Genomic DNA, 18128 nt, shown 5'->3' with positions numbered 1-18128 from the left:
GCTTGGTCCTCCTGTGTTCACATGCTTCTAGTCTGCTGCTGCTTCTGGTTCCTGATCCTGGTTTCGTCCGACTACCCTGCTGGTTCCTGATCCTGGTTTCGTCCGACTACCCTGCTGGTTCCTGATCCTGGCTTCGTCTGACTACCCTGCTGGTTCCTGATCCTGGCTTCGTCTGACTACCCTTCTGGTTCCTGACCTCTGGCTTCGCTAAGACTCTGCTTCGGTTTCGCCATCCGTTTGGACTTTTGCTTTACAGCTTTATTTTCAATAAAGCCTTCTTATTTTTACTTATCTCTTGTTGTACGTCTGGTTCATGGTTCCGTGACAGACGGTCGAAACGTCGCATTTTTGTTGGTGAATAAATCCTGCATTACTGAAGACAAGCGAGTTCTGCGGTTTTTCATATACGACTAGTCTAAATAGGTGACACCTGGGAGAAGGAAAGGAAATGACAAAGTGAAACCAAAACAAAGAAAGTCATGCAAGAGGTAGAGAAGGACGTCTGCCAGACTTTCTCACAGAACTGGCGGTGACAGTTAGGCAGCTGCTGCCAAAGCCAATAAGATAATGGGTTGCATCAAAAGGTCCATAGCTGCCCGTGATGAGAACATAGTCCTACCACTTTACAAATCATTAGTCAGACCACACATGGAGTACTGTGTACAGTTCTGGGCTCCAGTGAACAAGGCAGACATAGCAGAGCTGGAGAGGGTACAGAGGAGGGCAACTAAAGTAATAACTGGAATGGGGCAACTACAGTACCCTGATAGATTATCAAAATTAGGGTTATTCACTTTAGAAAAAAAGACAACTGAGGGGAGATCTAATAACTATGTATAAATATATCAGGGGTCAGTACAGAGATCTATCCCATCATCTATTTATCCCCAGGACTGGGACTGTGACGAGGGGACATCCTCTGCGTATGGAGGAAAGAAGGTTTGTACACAAACATAGAAGAGGATTCTTTACGGTAAGAGCAGTGAGACTATGGAACTCTCTGCCTGAGGAGGTGGTGATGGTAAGTTCACTAAAAGAGTTCAAGAGGGGCCTGGATGTATTTCTGGAGTGTAATAATATTACAGGCTATAGCTACTAGAGAGGGGTCGTTGATCCAGGGAGTTATTCTGATTGCCTGAATGGAGTCGGGACGGAATTTTTTTCCCCTTAAGTGGGGAAAATTGGCTTCTACCTCACAGGGTTTTTTTTTTTTGCTATCCTCTAGATCAACTTACAGGATAACAGGCCGAACTGGATGGAAAGAGGTCTTTTTTCGGCCTTATAAACTATGTTACTATGTTCGGTCAACAAAGTCATTCATATAGTCAAAGTTAAAGAGTTTGTCCATTTTCTAGATTTTCTAAATCAGCACCTGAATCTGAATACTTTTGTAATTGCAATTAAATAAAAACTTAGCATAACATTTATTTAAAAAAAAAAAATGTTTCTGTATAGCGCCACCTGCTGTTTGTTCTTTTTCTTATTTCTCTGTCCACCTTGCTGAGGTGGACGCACATGCTCAGTTCATTCCTTCATCTACCACCAGTCCCATCATCTTTTAGAAGGTGTGACAGATTCAGGGAAAGAGCTGCAGAAGAAAGGGCACAGTCCCTGAGAGAAGACAGGGAGAGAGGTGCAACGGAAAGGACACATCCCCTGAAGTGCGAGCCTGAAATAAATCTAGCAGAGCAATTGGAGCAATGAACGGGGAGATCCATAGATCCAAGGGAGGTGGAAATATATTGGCTTGTACTATACTATTTTTTACAATAATCATGGGATGGCCTCTTTAAAGAGAACTATCTAATGATTTTCATAATAGGCAGCTACAGACGGATCTAAATATAAAGCTGAACCGGAGGAAAAGCTAAAAGCTAAAGCACTTAAGACTTCTGGTTACAAATAAGATGTCAGACTGCACCCAACTGTTCATATTATGTATTGTACTCGGCAAGAAAGAGATTTTCAGGATTTCCTCAAAGGAGCTCTGTATACAGATCAGTCATTATGATACACGACATGTAGTTGAGTTCTAGGAAGAAGATCTAAAAAGCTAAAGCAAGTGCACAATGGGCGTGTGGCAGGCAGCAGAGATTGTTTTGCATTTCCAACTTATAATCTAATAGTTTTATTACTGAATGAATGGCGTAAAATATTGCAAAGATGAATGAATCCATGTAGGGGACTGAAAACGTCTAGCCATCCTGTAAACTCTTATGACGGTTAAAGGGGTTTTCTGGGATTTTTTAACTTATGACCTATCCTCTGGATACCCGACACCCGGGACCTCTGCTGATCAGCAGTTTGAGAAGACACTGGCGCTCGCACTAGCGCCGCAACCTTCTCACAGCTTTCCCAAGGCCATGTGACGTCACATTCATTGGTCATATGGCCTAGACGCAGCTCAGCCCCATAGAAGTGAATGGGGCTGAGGGCAATACCAAGCACAGCCACTATACAATGTATGGCGCTGTTCTTGGTGAGCGCCAGTGCCTTCTCTGAAAGGCTGATCGGCGGGGGTCCCGGGTGTCAGACCTCCACTGATCAGATACTGATGACCTATCCTCCCTGAAAACCATTTTAAAAGGAGTTGTACAGTATTAGAAAAACATGGCAGCTTTCTTCCCAAACTAGTGCCACGGTCCTAAGGTTTCCGTGAAGAAAACCTGCAGATACCAGATGCAGCCCATGGACAGTTGTGGAGTTGTTTCTTGAAGAAAGCAGCCATGTTTGTCCTAAACTTGTAAAAACCATTTAAAGGGGTCCTCCAGTTTAACAAATTTTGGCTGCCCCACTGCCCAAAGTACCTGCGGAGGAAAGCATACACTTGGATTCAGCTCCTTTGGTCTAATGCAGTATTCACCGCGCTCCAGTCCCTGCTTGTAAACTTCCGGCATAGACGGGGGTCATGCGTCTCACTGCAGCCGATGACTGGCTGGAGCAGTGACGTGTCTCCCAAGCAGCACTTTACCCAGTGATCTGCCGCTTAGGGGACACATCACTGCTGCAGCCGGTCACTGGCTGCAGTGACAGACATGACCCCCGTCTATGCCGGAAGTTTACAAGCAGGGACTGGCGCCAGGGGAAGCGGTGTACCATAGGAACCAAAATCAAGTGTCAGGAAGCAGGTAAGTATGCTGCCTTCCACAGGTCCAGCAGGGTGCCAAAATGTGTTAACAATACTGGAAAACCCTTTTAAAGGCCATCTGTCAGCAGATTTGTCCCTATGACACTGGCTGACCTGTTACATGTGCACTTGGCAGCTGAAGACATCTGTGTTGGTCCCATGGTTCATATGTGCCCGCATTGCTGAGAAAAGTGATGTTTAATATATGCAAATGAGCCTCTAGGAGCAACGGGGGCGTTACCATTACACAGGGATGAAAAAGTATGGGCGCCGACAGCAGTGGGATAGTGGAGACTGGAAAATCAATAGAATTGGGGCAGAGAAGGCAGCTAAAAAAGAGAGTGTTTGATATCAAACACCTAAATGTATGTGATTAGGAAATGTGACAAAGACCGCCGTATGGTGAGACAGTCTCTCCAGTCTGACGGTAAAGGTCTGTGAAATAAGAGGTGCTTAGCGCCACTCCCTTACCCTTAGGTGTAGTATATTCAGTACATAGGTCAAAAGCGTATAAAAGGCATATAAAAGTATAGCCTATGTATCTGCACCTGCTCCTGAGGAAGGGGAATATTTTCCCCGGAACGCGTTTAGCCATACATTTACTGAAATAAAGGGATTGATCAGAAGCCTCCTGAAGTGTGCTGCCATCAATCTTTGACACCTCTACATGTGATCCTGGCCGGGGGGGGGGTTCAACGTCACAGGTGTCTTGAGCTTATCCTGCTGACTACCCCCCAGCGAAGTGAGTGCAAAACATTTTACTTTTATTTATTTATTATATTGTTTCAAATTTTATTACGTTATTATTTATTGATCCTTATGCTTCCTATATTTTTATTATCTTGATTTTATTTGTCACAAGATCACCTATCTATCCCGTATTTGGGACCTGGGAGTCCCCCTTTACCTGTTTCCATCCAACTATCTCAAGTACGCTTTTGACCTATGTACTGAATATACTACACCTAAGGGTAAGGGAGTGGCGCTAATGACCTCTTATTTCACAGACCTTTACCGTCAGACTGGTGAGACTGTCTCACCATACGGCGGTCTTTGTCGCATCTCCTAATTACATTCATTGAAAGCACGCCACTGAGCCTCAGCATTGGACAACTGATTTAAGTGGCATCTGTCAGCAGATTTGTCCCTATGACACTGGCTGACCTGTTACATGTTCGCTCGGCAGCTGAAGACATCTGTGTTGGTCCCATGTTCATATGTGTCCGCATTGCTGAGAAAAATGATGTTCTAATATATGCAGATGAGCCTCTAGGAGCAACGGGGGCGTTACCATTACACCTAGAGGCTCAGCTCTATCTGCAACTTCCACTCCCTCTGCACTTTGATTGACAGGACCAAGCAGTGAAAACATCATTACAACTGGCCCTGTCAAAGTGGAGAGGGCACAGAAGTTGCAGAGAGAGCTGAGCCTTTAGGTGTAACAGCAACACCCCCAATGCTCCTAGAGGCTCATTTGCATACATTAATACTTCATTTTTCTCAGCAATGTGGACACATATGACCATGGGACCAACACAGATGTCTTCAGCTGCCAAGTGCACATGTAACAGGTCAGCCAGTGTCATAGGTACAAATCTGCTGATGGATGCCCTTTAAAGAGGACCTGTCTGCTGTCCTGATACGTTAATTGCCAAGAAATGAGTAATTCAGGAGAATCTTTCTTAAGAACTCTGCGTTGTGCCATTTCTCTGTTACTCCTTAAGAAAATGTATGAAAAAGTGAGTGTTGCCGTTCTCTATCCCAAAATGGATATTGCCAGCCCCTGAAGTCTCTGACTGGACAGTGTCAGAGCGGGTAAGGACCTGCCGCAATGACAAGGGAAATGCTAACATCCATTTGTTAATGTATCCATATATTTCCAGGAAGAATAATAGAGGAATGTCACAATGTAGAGCTTTTAAAAAAAGATGCTGATACTAGTATTTCATTAAACGAGTTCTACTGATGGCCTGTCCATCTACATGGGAGAAGCAGCTATATACGCCATGGATGGGGCTGTGCAGTTCCGGTGCCTGTTCCCTGCCCCTGAAGAAAAGCCGATTGTGGGGGTGCCAGGAGTCGGACCCCCACTGATCTAATATTGATGACCCTATCCTAAGGAGAACTAAACTAAATCCTAGAGAACCCCTTTAAAACGGAAATGGCAGGGGAGTCGTATTTAAAGGAATTTGGACTGTCAGATCCATACATTATGTCTGTACTTGCAGCATAATAAAACATAAAATTACAGGAACCAAAACATGTTTGGATACAGAATTAAAAAGCTAAGAAAACATTAAGACAATAAAAAGACACACGCCCAGTGAATCTAGTGCAGCCAAACCCAGCAAGTCTACACCGGCCTTCTGGAATCCTTTGTGATTTCTTTGGAGAGAATCCTAGTAAACTCCGAGAAACCTGCCCATGTGTTCCTTCCAGCGCATGTGAGGACCTCAGCCCTGTCTTCAGTGGGATATCCCTTTTCTCAGATAACAATGTCACTTGGGTGCCACTTGCCTCTGCTCGGACTGATCACACCTGCTGCTAGATCTGTGCCAGCACAACAGTTGAGTAGCCAGGCAAAGTAAATAGGCGTACAGTGGTCTCTGCCAGAAAAACAGCTAACGTTACACTGGGAGCTTTAGAAACACATTTGGAATGAATGACGTCAAAACACATGTTCCTCCAGATTACAGGCGCTGCACGCTGAGGGTGACGGTACACCGCTGGCAGACACATGTAGGGTTAGATGACACGCAGCACAATCCGAGTGTTTACAGACAGAGACCTTCACTGGCAGGACGCAGGTGCAGATCACTTGTAGACCAGGGGTCATGTTATACCCTCAGGCTATTCTAATGTTTTCTGTAAAATAATCAAGCCGTGTCTTTAAGGTCAGGTTCACACGTAAAGGCGTAGTTAGAGTGGTCTGTGAGGGCATGGGGAAGGGGGGGGGGGGACAAACGGCCAGGGGATTTCGATACAAAGCTTGTTCAGGAAACTGAATTATGTCCCAGAACATGGTAAGGCTAGCTGCAGAAGGTGGCTGATCCTTCAAGAGATAGGTGGTGTCCAGGATTGCAGCTCATCCAGATTGACTTTCATACACAGAAAAGAGGAGATCCTGCTCTCGTCTCTCTCTGTAGCTCTCCATCAGAAGCAGCAGCAGCATGGAGGACAGTATTGAGAAGGGTATACGTGAATCCAGCGCTGGGGTGAGGTAGAAGACTTACTAGAGATCTCAGCAGTGTCTATGTGTGTGTCTCTACCTTTGTCTCCCCCCCAGAAGTTCATTCTTCCCGCTCCCCATATCCATAGATTTCTATGGGCAGCAGCTAGGACCTGATCATTCAGTGAGTGGATAGCCCGTCATCTCCCAAGATGGATTTTGGTTGTTAAGGAGCAGCTTATATAGTTAAAGGGGTTTTCTGGGACTTAAATAATGATGTCCTAAGGATAGGTCAATATTTAAAGGGAAAGTCACCTCCAGCAGGCACTATTAGGTACAATAATACATGTATAGTTCACCTGCTGCTGACTCTGCATCAGTCATTTGTATGGTTATACTCACCCCACACAAACCGGCAGTGGAATGCATAGAGAAGACTACTCCTGGAGTCCTCTCCATGAGGTGTGCATGCACAGGAGTCCTCTACGTGCATTCCATAGATGGTTTGTGGGTGCACAGCTGAACATGGGGGGATGTATCAACATACAAATGACTGATCTGTAGTCAGCGGCAGGTGTGCTATACAAGTATAACCGTACTTTTAAGAACTTGCTGGAGGCGAGTAGCAAAAAATAAACTGTTTAATGTGTAGGAGTGGTAAAAATATTGACCTTCCTAATGCACCTCATTTATCAAATCTGCAGAGATGCCCTGGTTCAGCTCCCTTGGTATTGGGAACACTTCCTCTCTTTCTTCCTGCACAAGCTGTGTCAGTGTAACGTGATGAAGGGGGTTGTCTGTCTATGTTCAATAGCTAAGCCAGCCTCACCTCTGTCTCTGAATCACCCTGGCTTAGCTACTGAACTGAGGTAGACAGCCAGTCCCCTTCATCACATCACTGACACAGCCAGTATAGGAAGAAACGCAGAAGAAGTGCCAAGAATAAAAAACAAAAATGGGGCATCCTGCAGATTTAATGTAGGAAGAATATAATAGTAAGCTATTTTTTTTTTACCATTCATAAGCGATAAACAATATTTCCTGCCGCTGGACAATCACTTTAAGTCCTGGAAACATCCTTTAAAGGGGACCTCTGAGGCCAGGAACCCCTTTTGAAATGGCCAGGCAAAGGGAATAAAAAAAAATAATAATAAAAAAATATATATAAAAGACTCATCAGTCATTAGTGCTCTGTTTCTAGCACCAAGATCCCTTCTCCTGTATTTTCAGTCCCTGCTGGACCAGAAGTGCCATGTGCCACACACGTAACTGCTGCCCGGCGAATCAACGGCGGCAGTGGTCACATGGCCTGTCTGCACGTTTCACCACTGGGGACAATGATTGGCCAGCAGCAGTGATGTGCGTGAAGACAGCACAGCAGGGACCAGAAAGAGAGCAGAAGGGAACTTCTATAATCAGTGACTGCAGCTTAGCTGCATTGTGTATAGGAGGTCCTGCCTCCATATAAACTGGTATGCTGTTCTGTATCTTCCCCATGCTGTACACTGCAGCACTGCCTGTTCAATTTTGCTGCCGTGTGTAAGTAGAAGGTCAGTACATGGAGAGATGATTGGGTGACAGTAAGGACAGAAGATTATAAACTACAGGGACCCAAACCCTAAGGCCCCTTTCACACGAGCGTGACGGATTAGGTCCGGATGCGTTCAGTGAAACTCGCACTATTTTGCAAGCAAGTTCAGTCAGTTTTGTCTGCGATTGCGTTCAGCTTTTTCCGCGCGGGTGCAATGCGTTTTGATGCGTTTTTCACGCGTGTGATAAAAAACTGAAGGTTTACAAACTACATCTCCTAGCAACCATCAGTGAAAAACGCATCGCACCCGCTTGCGGATACAATGCGTTTTTCATGCAGCCCCATTCACTTCTATGGGGCCAGGGCTGCGTGAAAAACACAGAATATAGAACATGCTGCGATTTTCACGCAACGCAGAAATGATGGGTGAAAAACAACGCTCATGTACACAGACCCATTGAAATGAATGGGTCAGGATTCAGTGCGGGTGCTATGCGTTCACGTCACGCATTGCACCCGCGCGGAAAACTCGCTCGTGTGAAAGGGGCCTTATAGAGAAGAGGACTATCAGGAAGCTGCTGCATGTAGATGGAGGGGAAGGGCGTTAATATGGGGGAAGGGTCTGGGAGTTGCTTTCATCAGACATTGATTAGTAAACTCTTGACTCCTTCTCCTGAACGGTGCAGGACTCGCTGCGGGAGGAGAGGATTTGGAGGAGTTGATTGGGGTGTTACCAAATTTTGTGCCTAGTTACACCCTTGGGTACAGTAAGGCCCCAGACTACTTTGGGGGCTGTATTATGGCTGTGTGCCACTTGCATATTATTCTGGTGTCAATGGGTGGCTGAAATTAAATGGACTCTACAATTTGGACAACCCCTTCACACAAAAATACACATCTCATATACTGCAGACCTTATGAGAAGGACGAGGTCTTATCCAAGCAATCAACGGTGGACAGGAATCTCTTCCTTACTTTTCAAAAAAGAGGTTCTGCAGCATCTGCATCTCAAATTCAGTCATTTTATTTGAAAGGATTAGAGTGTTTCATATAATATAAAGATCTGACCCCCAAGTTTTGGACCTATACAGATTATAAAAATATATAATCAGCAACCAAATCAAACTAAAAATGTGAGGCAGAAAATGTACTGTAAAAGGTAAAAATCAATGTATCCTCGAAAACTCAAAATCTGCATCCATTAAACAAACACTATCTATATATCTTAGTTCATTAACATATTAGATGCTTTGGCCATAGAATGTTCTAAAACTGGGCGTACAGCTGTGATGTCACTGGATGACATCAAAATGATGAATTTGTGAAGGTGTGACTCTTCTTCGGAAAGAAGATTGGATGCCATCATCAGGATTCATAGGCGTCGGCGCTATGTTGATCGGCGGCTGCTAGTCAACTCTCTCTCATCCTGCATGTCGATTGGCTCATTCCTTCTGACCCGATTCAGGAAACTGAATCAAAAATGGAGAACTCTGATAAGGAACTCCAGATTCCTGGCCAAGAAATCAACCATCTTGACACAGGCCAGGAGCTTCTTCAGGTCAGTTGCCTTAAGAAGTAAAAACCACGTCATCAGCCATGACACAGCTGAGAAGACATCAACCAATTTTATTGCTGATCCAAAAGTTTTACATGAGGGGCCCTTAATACCACAAGGCATGTCCCTGGGAGAAAAAACAGAATGTGGGGAACCCCCACAAAAAAAGAGCCTGGAGCGTTGATGCTGTGGAGCCATTCCTTGTCCAGAAAGCACCACCTGCTAAAAAAAAACACCAAAGAGCCGTAAGCGACGATGTAATAGACCTACTCGTCAAAAACAAGACACGGCAGTGAAGGATGATGTCTCTTTACATTTTGAAACCCTTAAAACATTGGACAAGAAAATAGCTGAGTCTGCTGAAGACCTTTTGAAGGAATCTCGTGAAGCTTCCAAAACCAGTCTAAAAAGGAAAGCACCAACCTCCAATGACATTTCCACCAGCCAAAAGAGCTGCTGCAGAAAACACGTCCGCTCCATCTACCAAAGATGTAGGAAGCCCAGAGCTGGGAACACCACAAGTGGAGATGGCCTATACCCAGAGAGCACAGAACAACTTGTCTCCAAAGCACTTATCCATCCAGAAGAGCAGCGGCCAGGAAGGCATGCTGGACGATGACAACATTAGCAAGGCCCAGGATCTCCTGCAGAATCAGTTTGGGGACTTTGATGACCTGCGGCCTGCTGCTGCTATTCTCTTTCCAGGATACAGTGTACTAAAGAAGGCTGTACAAATCCACTACGACGAGAACAGGGTGCACTGGCTGACCAACTGCTTTAAAAAAAATGGCGACATCCTAGTGGCTGACAGCATCAAGACCAGAAATTTGCCTCTATCTGTTTGTGAGCAGATTAATAACATCTACAGTGTAGTGGTCAATGAGCCCCTGAAACATCTAAAATTTTGCAATGTGGATCAGCAGAGAAACACCTATGACTGTGGGGTGTTTGCCATAGCATTTGGCTTTGAGTTTCTGGCAGATCACGGTGAACCCACGGCGATCTTCCAGCACAACGCGATGAGAGACCATCTAATATCCTGCCTGCAGAATGGCAGGATCACAGGCTTTCCCAAAAAAGTCAATTAGCGACTCCATGTCTTTCATGACATGTCGAGTCTATGATGGGCCAAGAGATCGCTCTGACCAGAAGCCTGATATTACCGAAACAGACCTGGATAATTTATTATTTTAACTCGGTCCTAGAGACCTGATTATCAGGCAGTTTTGTCCCAGGAACATGTGTCGGACTATCAGGTAATAGTATCCATGAGACCGATACAAGGTCTTCTCAAGACAGTTTGATCAAAAATGTGCGCAAAGAGCTTCTATTTTTTTTTTTATAGTAGGTATAATACAATTTTAATTTTGTATAATCCCAATTTCCCTGTTTTTTTGTTTGTATGTGAAATGTTGTGCTGCCATAGCCGTTTTTGTTTAGGTGAGAAGTCACTGTGCTGTCAGTAATATGTGTTTTGGGTGTGAAGTGAACCCCTCATGTCCAGTGCTGAACCCCCACTTCTGACGTAGGGTTCTACTCTCTCAGCTTTGCAGATGAACCTGACTCTTCACCCTCTCAGTCACCGACACAGTGTAACGCCGCCATGCCCTGCTCTGTGCACTCAGGTACAGTAAGTGTCTCTGTGTCAGCTTCATGCACCGATGTAGAGATACTAGTAATGCTCCATGAGGGCATTACTAGCTGGACCCATAGTGTCGATGACAAGTCATTTCTTCTTTAAATCCCTGCACCCTGTGTGGCAATATGAAAAGGGGCCTTAGAGAAACCCTTTAATTGCTAATCATCAATCAGGAGAAAAATTTGCTTCTTTCCTTTATCTATAAGGGCAGATTTACTGCTTTTTAAAAATGCAGTGAAAACTGTAGCAAAAAATACACATGTGCATGTTCAATCAGTGTCATTTTTAACAGGAGAAACACATTGGAGGGGATTCATAAATTTCGTTTACATGTAATTTTGGTGCATTTTGGTAACTTTTTTGGTGTAGATTGATAAATCTCCCCCATTTATTCAACATGTTTCATCTGTGCAAAAAAAATAAAATGCAACTGCGGTAAAACTGCCCTTGTTTTTTTGGAGTGCATTTTAAAAAGCAGCACAAGCATGCCAAACTTACTGGAAGGTCATTTGTCCATCTCCGTGCCTCTTGTTGTTGTGGAAAGCTCCAGAGTAGGTCTGTCCATCCTTGTCTACCAGTGACCCATGTCCTATGTGAGAGGGAGAGAAGGGGGGTTATATTGAGCTATCGCACAGTGTATGCTCCTTTCTCCTGACCTCCGCCATATAACCTACAGTAGCTCAGGGGTCTGCAACCTCTGGCACTCCAGCCGTTGCAAAACTACAACTCCCAGCATGCACACCTGTTCGGCTGTTTTCAGAACTCCGAGTGAATGGAAAGTGAATAGGACATGCTTGTGAAATATTTTGGATTATCGGAAAGTCACAGAAAATTAAATAAAATATAAACATACCCAACCTCCACAATGAGATCCCACCCCTAAGGGACCATTCACACGATCATGTGGATCTGAAAAACACATGGACACCAGTCATGTTCACTCCCCACGCCTTCAATGGGTCCGCAATCCACAGGATGGGGAACAGAACAGGACATGTCTTATCTTTTGCGGCCACACAGACTTTTGCGGCTTCCAGGTCCATGATAGGGTGTCCTAACATAGGACATGTTCTATCTGTGGCCGCAACATGCAGATCGCGGACCCGTTGAAGTCAATGGGTCCGCACAGCGATGCGAGGTGCACACAGCCGGATTCCCTGTTTTGCGGATCCGCGGTTTATGGTCTGCAAAATGGACATGGCAGTGTGAATACACCCTAAGGTCTCATGCACACAATTGTATCTTGTATCTGATCCCATTTGTTGTGGCTTGCACAAGGACCCAATCATTTCTGTAGATCCGCAAAAAAAAAAGAACACACACAGATGTCATCGATGTGCTGTCTGCATTCATGTATCTCCATATTTAAAAAAATAAAGATAAAAATTGGTATGTTTCGAATATAATATTGAATGTTCACCTTCTCTTATCCCAAACACAAACTCGCCTTCATATCTTCCTCCATCTTTGTATTTCATTACACCATGTCCATGGAATTCTCCATCCTGAAATTCCCCAGAATATGTATTTCCTGTAAATGCAAAGCATCATTAGATATCAGCACTATAAAAACCTGAGCAAGGCAAATGGAAAAACAGTTATATGCTCAACAACAGCAATAGATCTACTATTTTTGCATTTTGCGGAACGGAATTGCGGACCCATTCATTTCTATGGGGCGGATCCGCAAAACACACACGGACGTGTGAATGGACCCTAAGTCTAAGGGTAGGTTCACACTTGCCTTCAATGGATCTGGCAAGCTGTTTTGGCAGAGAAAAGCCTGCTGGAGTTCACCGGATCTGTCCTAGCCAGATACTGCCGGACCACATTGCCTAGATCCAGTGAACTCCGGCAAGCTGTTCTCTGCCGCAACAGCCTGCTATATCCGTCTAACACAAGTGTAAACCTACCCTAACACTACAGAGGACCACATACCCAGTACAGCTCTATATAACCTCATACATGACCACATACCCAGTACAGCTCTATATAACCTCATACATGACCACATACCCAGTACAACTCTATATAACCTCATACATGACCACATACCCAGTACAGCTCTATATAACCTCATACATGACCACATACCCAGTACAACTCTATATAACCTCATACATGACCACATACCCAGTACAACTCTATATAACCTCATACATGACCACATACCCAGTACAGCTCTATATAACCTCATACATGACCACATACCCAGTACAGCTCTATATAACCTCATACATGACCACATACCCAGTACAACTCTATATAACCTCATACATGACCACATACCCAGTACAACAACTCTATATAATCTCATACATGACCACATACCCAGTACAGCTCTATATAACCTCATACATGACCACATACCCAGTACAACTCTATATAACCTCATACATGACCACATACCCAGTACAACTCTATATAACCTCATACATGACCACATACCCAGTACAGCTCTATATAATCTCATACATGACCACATACCCAGTACAACTCTATATAACCTCATACATGACCACATACCCAGTACAACTCTATATAACCTCATACATGACCACATACCCAGTACAACTCTATAGAATCTCATACATGACCACATACCCAGTACAACTCTATAGAATCTCATACATGACCACATACCCAGTACAGCTCTAAATAACCTCATACATGACCACATACCCAGTACAGCCCAGTACAACTCTATATAACCTCATACCCAGTACAACTCTATATAATCTCATACATGACCACATACCCAGTACAGCTCTATATAATCTCATACATGACCACATACCCAGTACAGCTCTATATAACCTCATACATGACCACATACCCAGTACAACTCTATATAACCTCATACATGACACATACCCAGTACAGCTCTATATAATCTCATACATGACCACATACCCAGTACAACTCTATATAGAGTTGTACTGGGTATGTGGTCATGTATGAGGTTATATAGAGCTGTACTGGGTATGTGGTCATGTATGAGATTATATAGAGTTGTACTGGGTATGTGGTCATATAGAGCTGTACTGGGTATCTGGTCATGTATGAGGTTATATAGAGTTGTACTGGGTATGTGGTCATGTATGAGATTATATAGAGCTGTACTGGGTATGTGGTCATGTATGAGATTATATAGAGTTGTACTGGGTATGTGGTCATGTATGAGGTTATATAGAGCTGTACTGGGTATGTGGTCATTTATGAGGTTATATGGAGTTGTTGTACTGGGTATGTGGTCATGTATGAGATTATATAGAGCTGTACTGGGTATGTGGTCATGTATGAGGTTATATAGAGCTGTACTGGGTACATACCCAGTACAACTCTATATAACCTCATACATGACCACATACCCAGTACAACTCTATATAACCTCATACATGACCACATACCCAGTACAGCTCTATATAACCTCATACATGACCACATACCCAGTACAACTCTATATAACCTCATACATGACCACATACCCAGTACAACTCTATATAACCTCATACATGACACATACCCAGTACAGCTCTATATAATCTCATACATGACCACATACCCAGTACAACTCTATATAGAGTTGTACTGGGTATGTGGTCATGTATGAGGTTATATAGAGCTGTACTGGGTATGTGGTCATGTATGAGATTATATAGAGTTGTACTGGGTATGTGGTCATATAGAGCTGTACTGGGTATCTGGTCATGTATGAGGTTATATAGAGTTGTACTGGGTATGTGGTCATGTATGAGATTATATAGAGCTGTACTGGGTATTTGGTCATGTATGAGATTATATAGAGTTGTACTGGGTATGTGGTCATGTATGAGGTTATATAGAGCTGTACTGGGTATGTGGTCATTTATGAGGTTATATGGAGTTGTTGTACTGGGTATGTGGTCATGTATGAGATTATATAGAGCTGTACTGGGTATGTGGTCATGTATGAGGTTATATAGAGCTGTACTGGGTACATACCCAGTACAACTCTATATAACCTCATACATGACCACATACCCAGTACAACTCTATATAACCTCATACATGACCACATACCCAGTACAGCTCTATATAACCTCATACATGACCACATACCCAGTACAACTCTATATAACCTCATACATGACCACATACCCAGTACAACTCTATATAACCTCATACATGACCACATACCGAGTACAACTCTATATAACCTCATACATGACCACATACCGAGTACAACTCTATATAACCTCATACATGACCACATACCCAGTACAACTCTATATAACCTCATACATGACCACATACCCAGTACAACTCTATATAACCTCATACATGACCACATACCCAGTACAACTCTATATAACCTCATACATGACACATACCCAGTACAACTCTATATAACCTCATACATGACCACATACCCAGTACAGCTCTATATAACCTCATACATGACCACATACCCAGTACAACTCTATATAATCTCATACATGACCACATACCCAGTACAGCTCTATATAACCTCATACATGACCACATACCCAGTACAGCTCTATATAACCTCATACATGACCACATACCCAGTACAGCTCTATATAACCTCATACATGACCACATACCCAGTACAACTCTATATAACCTCATACATGACTACATACCCAGTACAGCTCTATATAACCTCATACATGACCACATACCCAGTACAGCTCTATGTAACCTCATACATGACCACATACCCAGTACAGCTCTATATAACCTCATACATGACCACATACCCAGTACAGCTCTATATAACCTCATACATGACCACATACCCAGTATAGCTCTATGTAACCTCATACATGACCACATACCCAGTACAGCTCTATATAACCTCATACATGACCACATACCCAGTACAACAACTCTATATAATCTCATACATGACCACATACCCAGTACAGCTCTATATAACCTCATACATGACTACATACCCAGTACAGCTCTATATAACCTCATACATGACCACATACCCAGTACAGCTCTATATAACCTCATACATGACTACATACCCAGTACAGCTCTATATAACCTCATACATGACCACATACCCAGTACAACTCTATATAATCTCATACATGACCACATACCCAGTACAACTCTATATAACCTCATACATGACCACATACCCAGTACAGCAACTCTATATAATCTCATACATGACCACATACCCAGTACAGCTCTATATAACCTCATACATGACCACATACCCAGTACAGCTCTATATAACCTCATACATGACCACATACCCAGTACAGCTCTATATAACCTCATACATGACCACATACCCAGTACAGCTCTATATAACCTCATACATGACCACATACCCAGTACAGCTCTATATAACCTCATACATGACCACATACCCAGTACAGCTCTATATAACCTCATACATGACCACATACCCAGTACAACTCTATATAACCTCATACATGACCACATACCCAGTACAACTCTATATAATCTCATACATGACCACATACCCAGTACAGCTCTATATAACCTTATACATGACCACATACCCAGTACAACTCTATATAATCTCATACATGACCACATACCCAGTACAGCTCTATATAACCTTATACATGACCACATACCCAGTACAACTCTATATAATCTCATACATGACCACATACCCAGTACAGCTCTATATAATCTCATACATGACCACATGACTCTCTGCACAACATTACAGAATATGCCGGCGCTATATTAGATATCTATAAAACCAGATGACAGGAAACAGGCTTCGTGTTAACTGGATATTGGAAAAGGGCCAATGTGAATATTTTTAACTGCGAGATCATCAATATTCATGTGTCTGATCTACTGCGCTATGAGTGACATTGATGTACAGATTCGGCTCCTAAGAATCTTCCAAATGCTTCCTGATAACCAGCCTTTGTTATTGAAACCTTTTAATTAGGGAATCTGGAGCGAATCGCTAAAAAAGACAAAAGCGGGATATGTTCAGTTTCATCATGCCAGCATCTTATGCCATCTGGAGGGACTATGTACCGCTGGTGTAGATGGGTTATATAAGTGTGCGGTGCACCTTATAAAAGGGAGCTTCGATTATAGGAACTAAGAATTAACAGTTGCAATACCACTAGTGACCAGCAGTGGGCAATAAAAATAGTAAAGTATGTTTTTACAGCATATAGAGGAGCTTAAAAGGAGCAGAATTCCAGCTAATGGAAGTCCTAAGGTCAGCGTCCTCGGGAAAACTGTTCTTCTAGTGCCACCTACAGGCAGCTACCCTGTAAGGCAGTGTTCAACCCATTACAGACTGCTACTAGAAATGAAAAGAAATTAGACACAGCGTCACCCTGCCAACCATGGCTGATTGTATGCAGTGTAAAGGCATGATACGGATAGGGGTCTTATCACCGGACACTATCAGCCATGGCGCAGGTTATGCCTCATGTATCGTATATACTGATGCCTCGGGCAACATTTCAGGATGCTGATCATCTAAGGCCACAATAGGCTGCCTGCGCACGCTGCGGATTACACGTCTTTTTCTGCGCATATTCTAATGTTGAAAAACCGCAATGTAAGGATGTATACACCCGACCGTATGTATTTTGCGGTCCACAAAGAATGTTGTCTGTGTTGTTTCTTTTTTGTGGACCTATTGTAACAATGCCTACTGTTGTCTGCAATACGTTCTACCTTTTTTGCGGAACGGACATAAGGAGGCGGACAGAACACGGTGTGCGGTCTGCATTTTTTGCGTTCCTATTGAATGAACAAATCCTCATCCGACCCGCAAAAAATGCGGATCGGATGCGGAGCAAAAATACGGTCATGTGAATGGGGCCTAATACGGTACCAGTCAAGTGAATGAGATCAGAAAATCTCATGTATTCTTCGTGTTTTTTTTTTGTTTTTTTTTACTGTGCGGATTTTGAAATCTGCAGCAGGTCAATTCTTAGTGCAATTTCTTTTTTCTGTGGATTCCTCCCTTTTCAATGCAGATGGTGAGATCTAAGAAAATCTGCATCAAACCTTTAACGCAGGCCGTTTTTGGTGAGGATCTGGTGCGGAAACACAGAAATCTGCACTAAAGCCGCT

The 18128-nt window shown here is 43.4% G+C and overlaps 1 protein-coding gene across 1 annotated transcript in view; it reads right to left on the bottom strand.

The window, feature by feature from the left end:
• The window catches only part of MORN1 (MORN repeat containing 1), a 489262-nt gene that overhangs the window by 451449 nt on the left and 19685 nt on the right, over positions 1-18128 (bottom strand). Inside the window, exons 4-5 of the mRNA XM_040427472.1 lie at positions 12442-12552; positions 11520-11610 (exon numbers count right to left, since the gene is read on the bottom strand). Coding sequence (XP_040283406.1) covers positions 11520-11610; positions 12442-12552 — 202 coding nt within the window. The remainder of the gene's footprint in view (positions 1-11519; positions 11611-12441; positions 12553-18128) is intronic.

The sequence above is a fragment of the Bufo bufo genome, chromosome 1, assembly GCF_905171765.1.
Source record: "Bufo bufo chromosome 1, aBufBuf1.1, whole genome shotgun sequence".
NCBI classification, from domain to species: Eukaryota; Metazoa; Chordata; class Amphibia; order Anura; family Bufonidae; genus Bufo; species Bufo bufo.
Note: the sequence above shows the minus strand (reverse complement) of the source record. Positions and strands in the feature narration are given on the sequence as shown.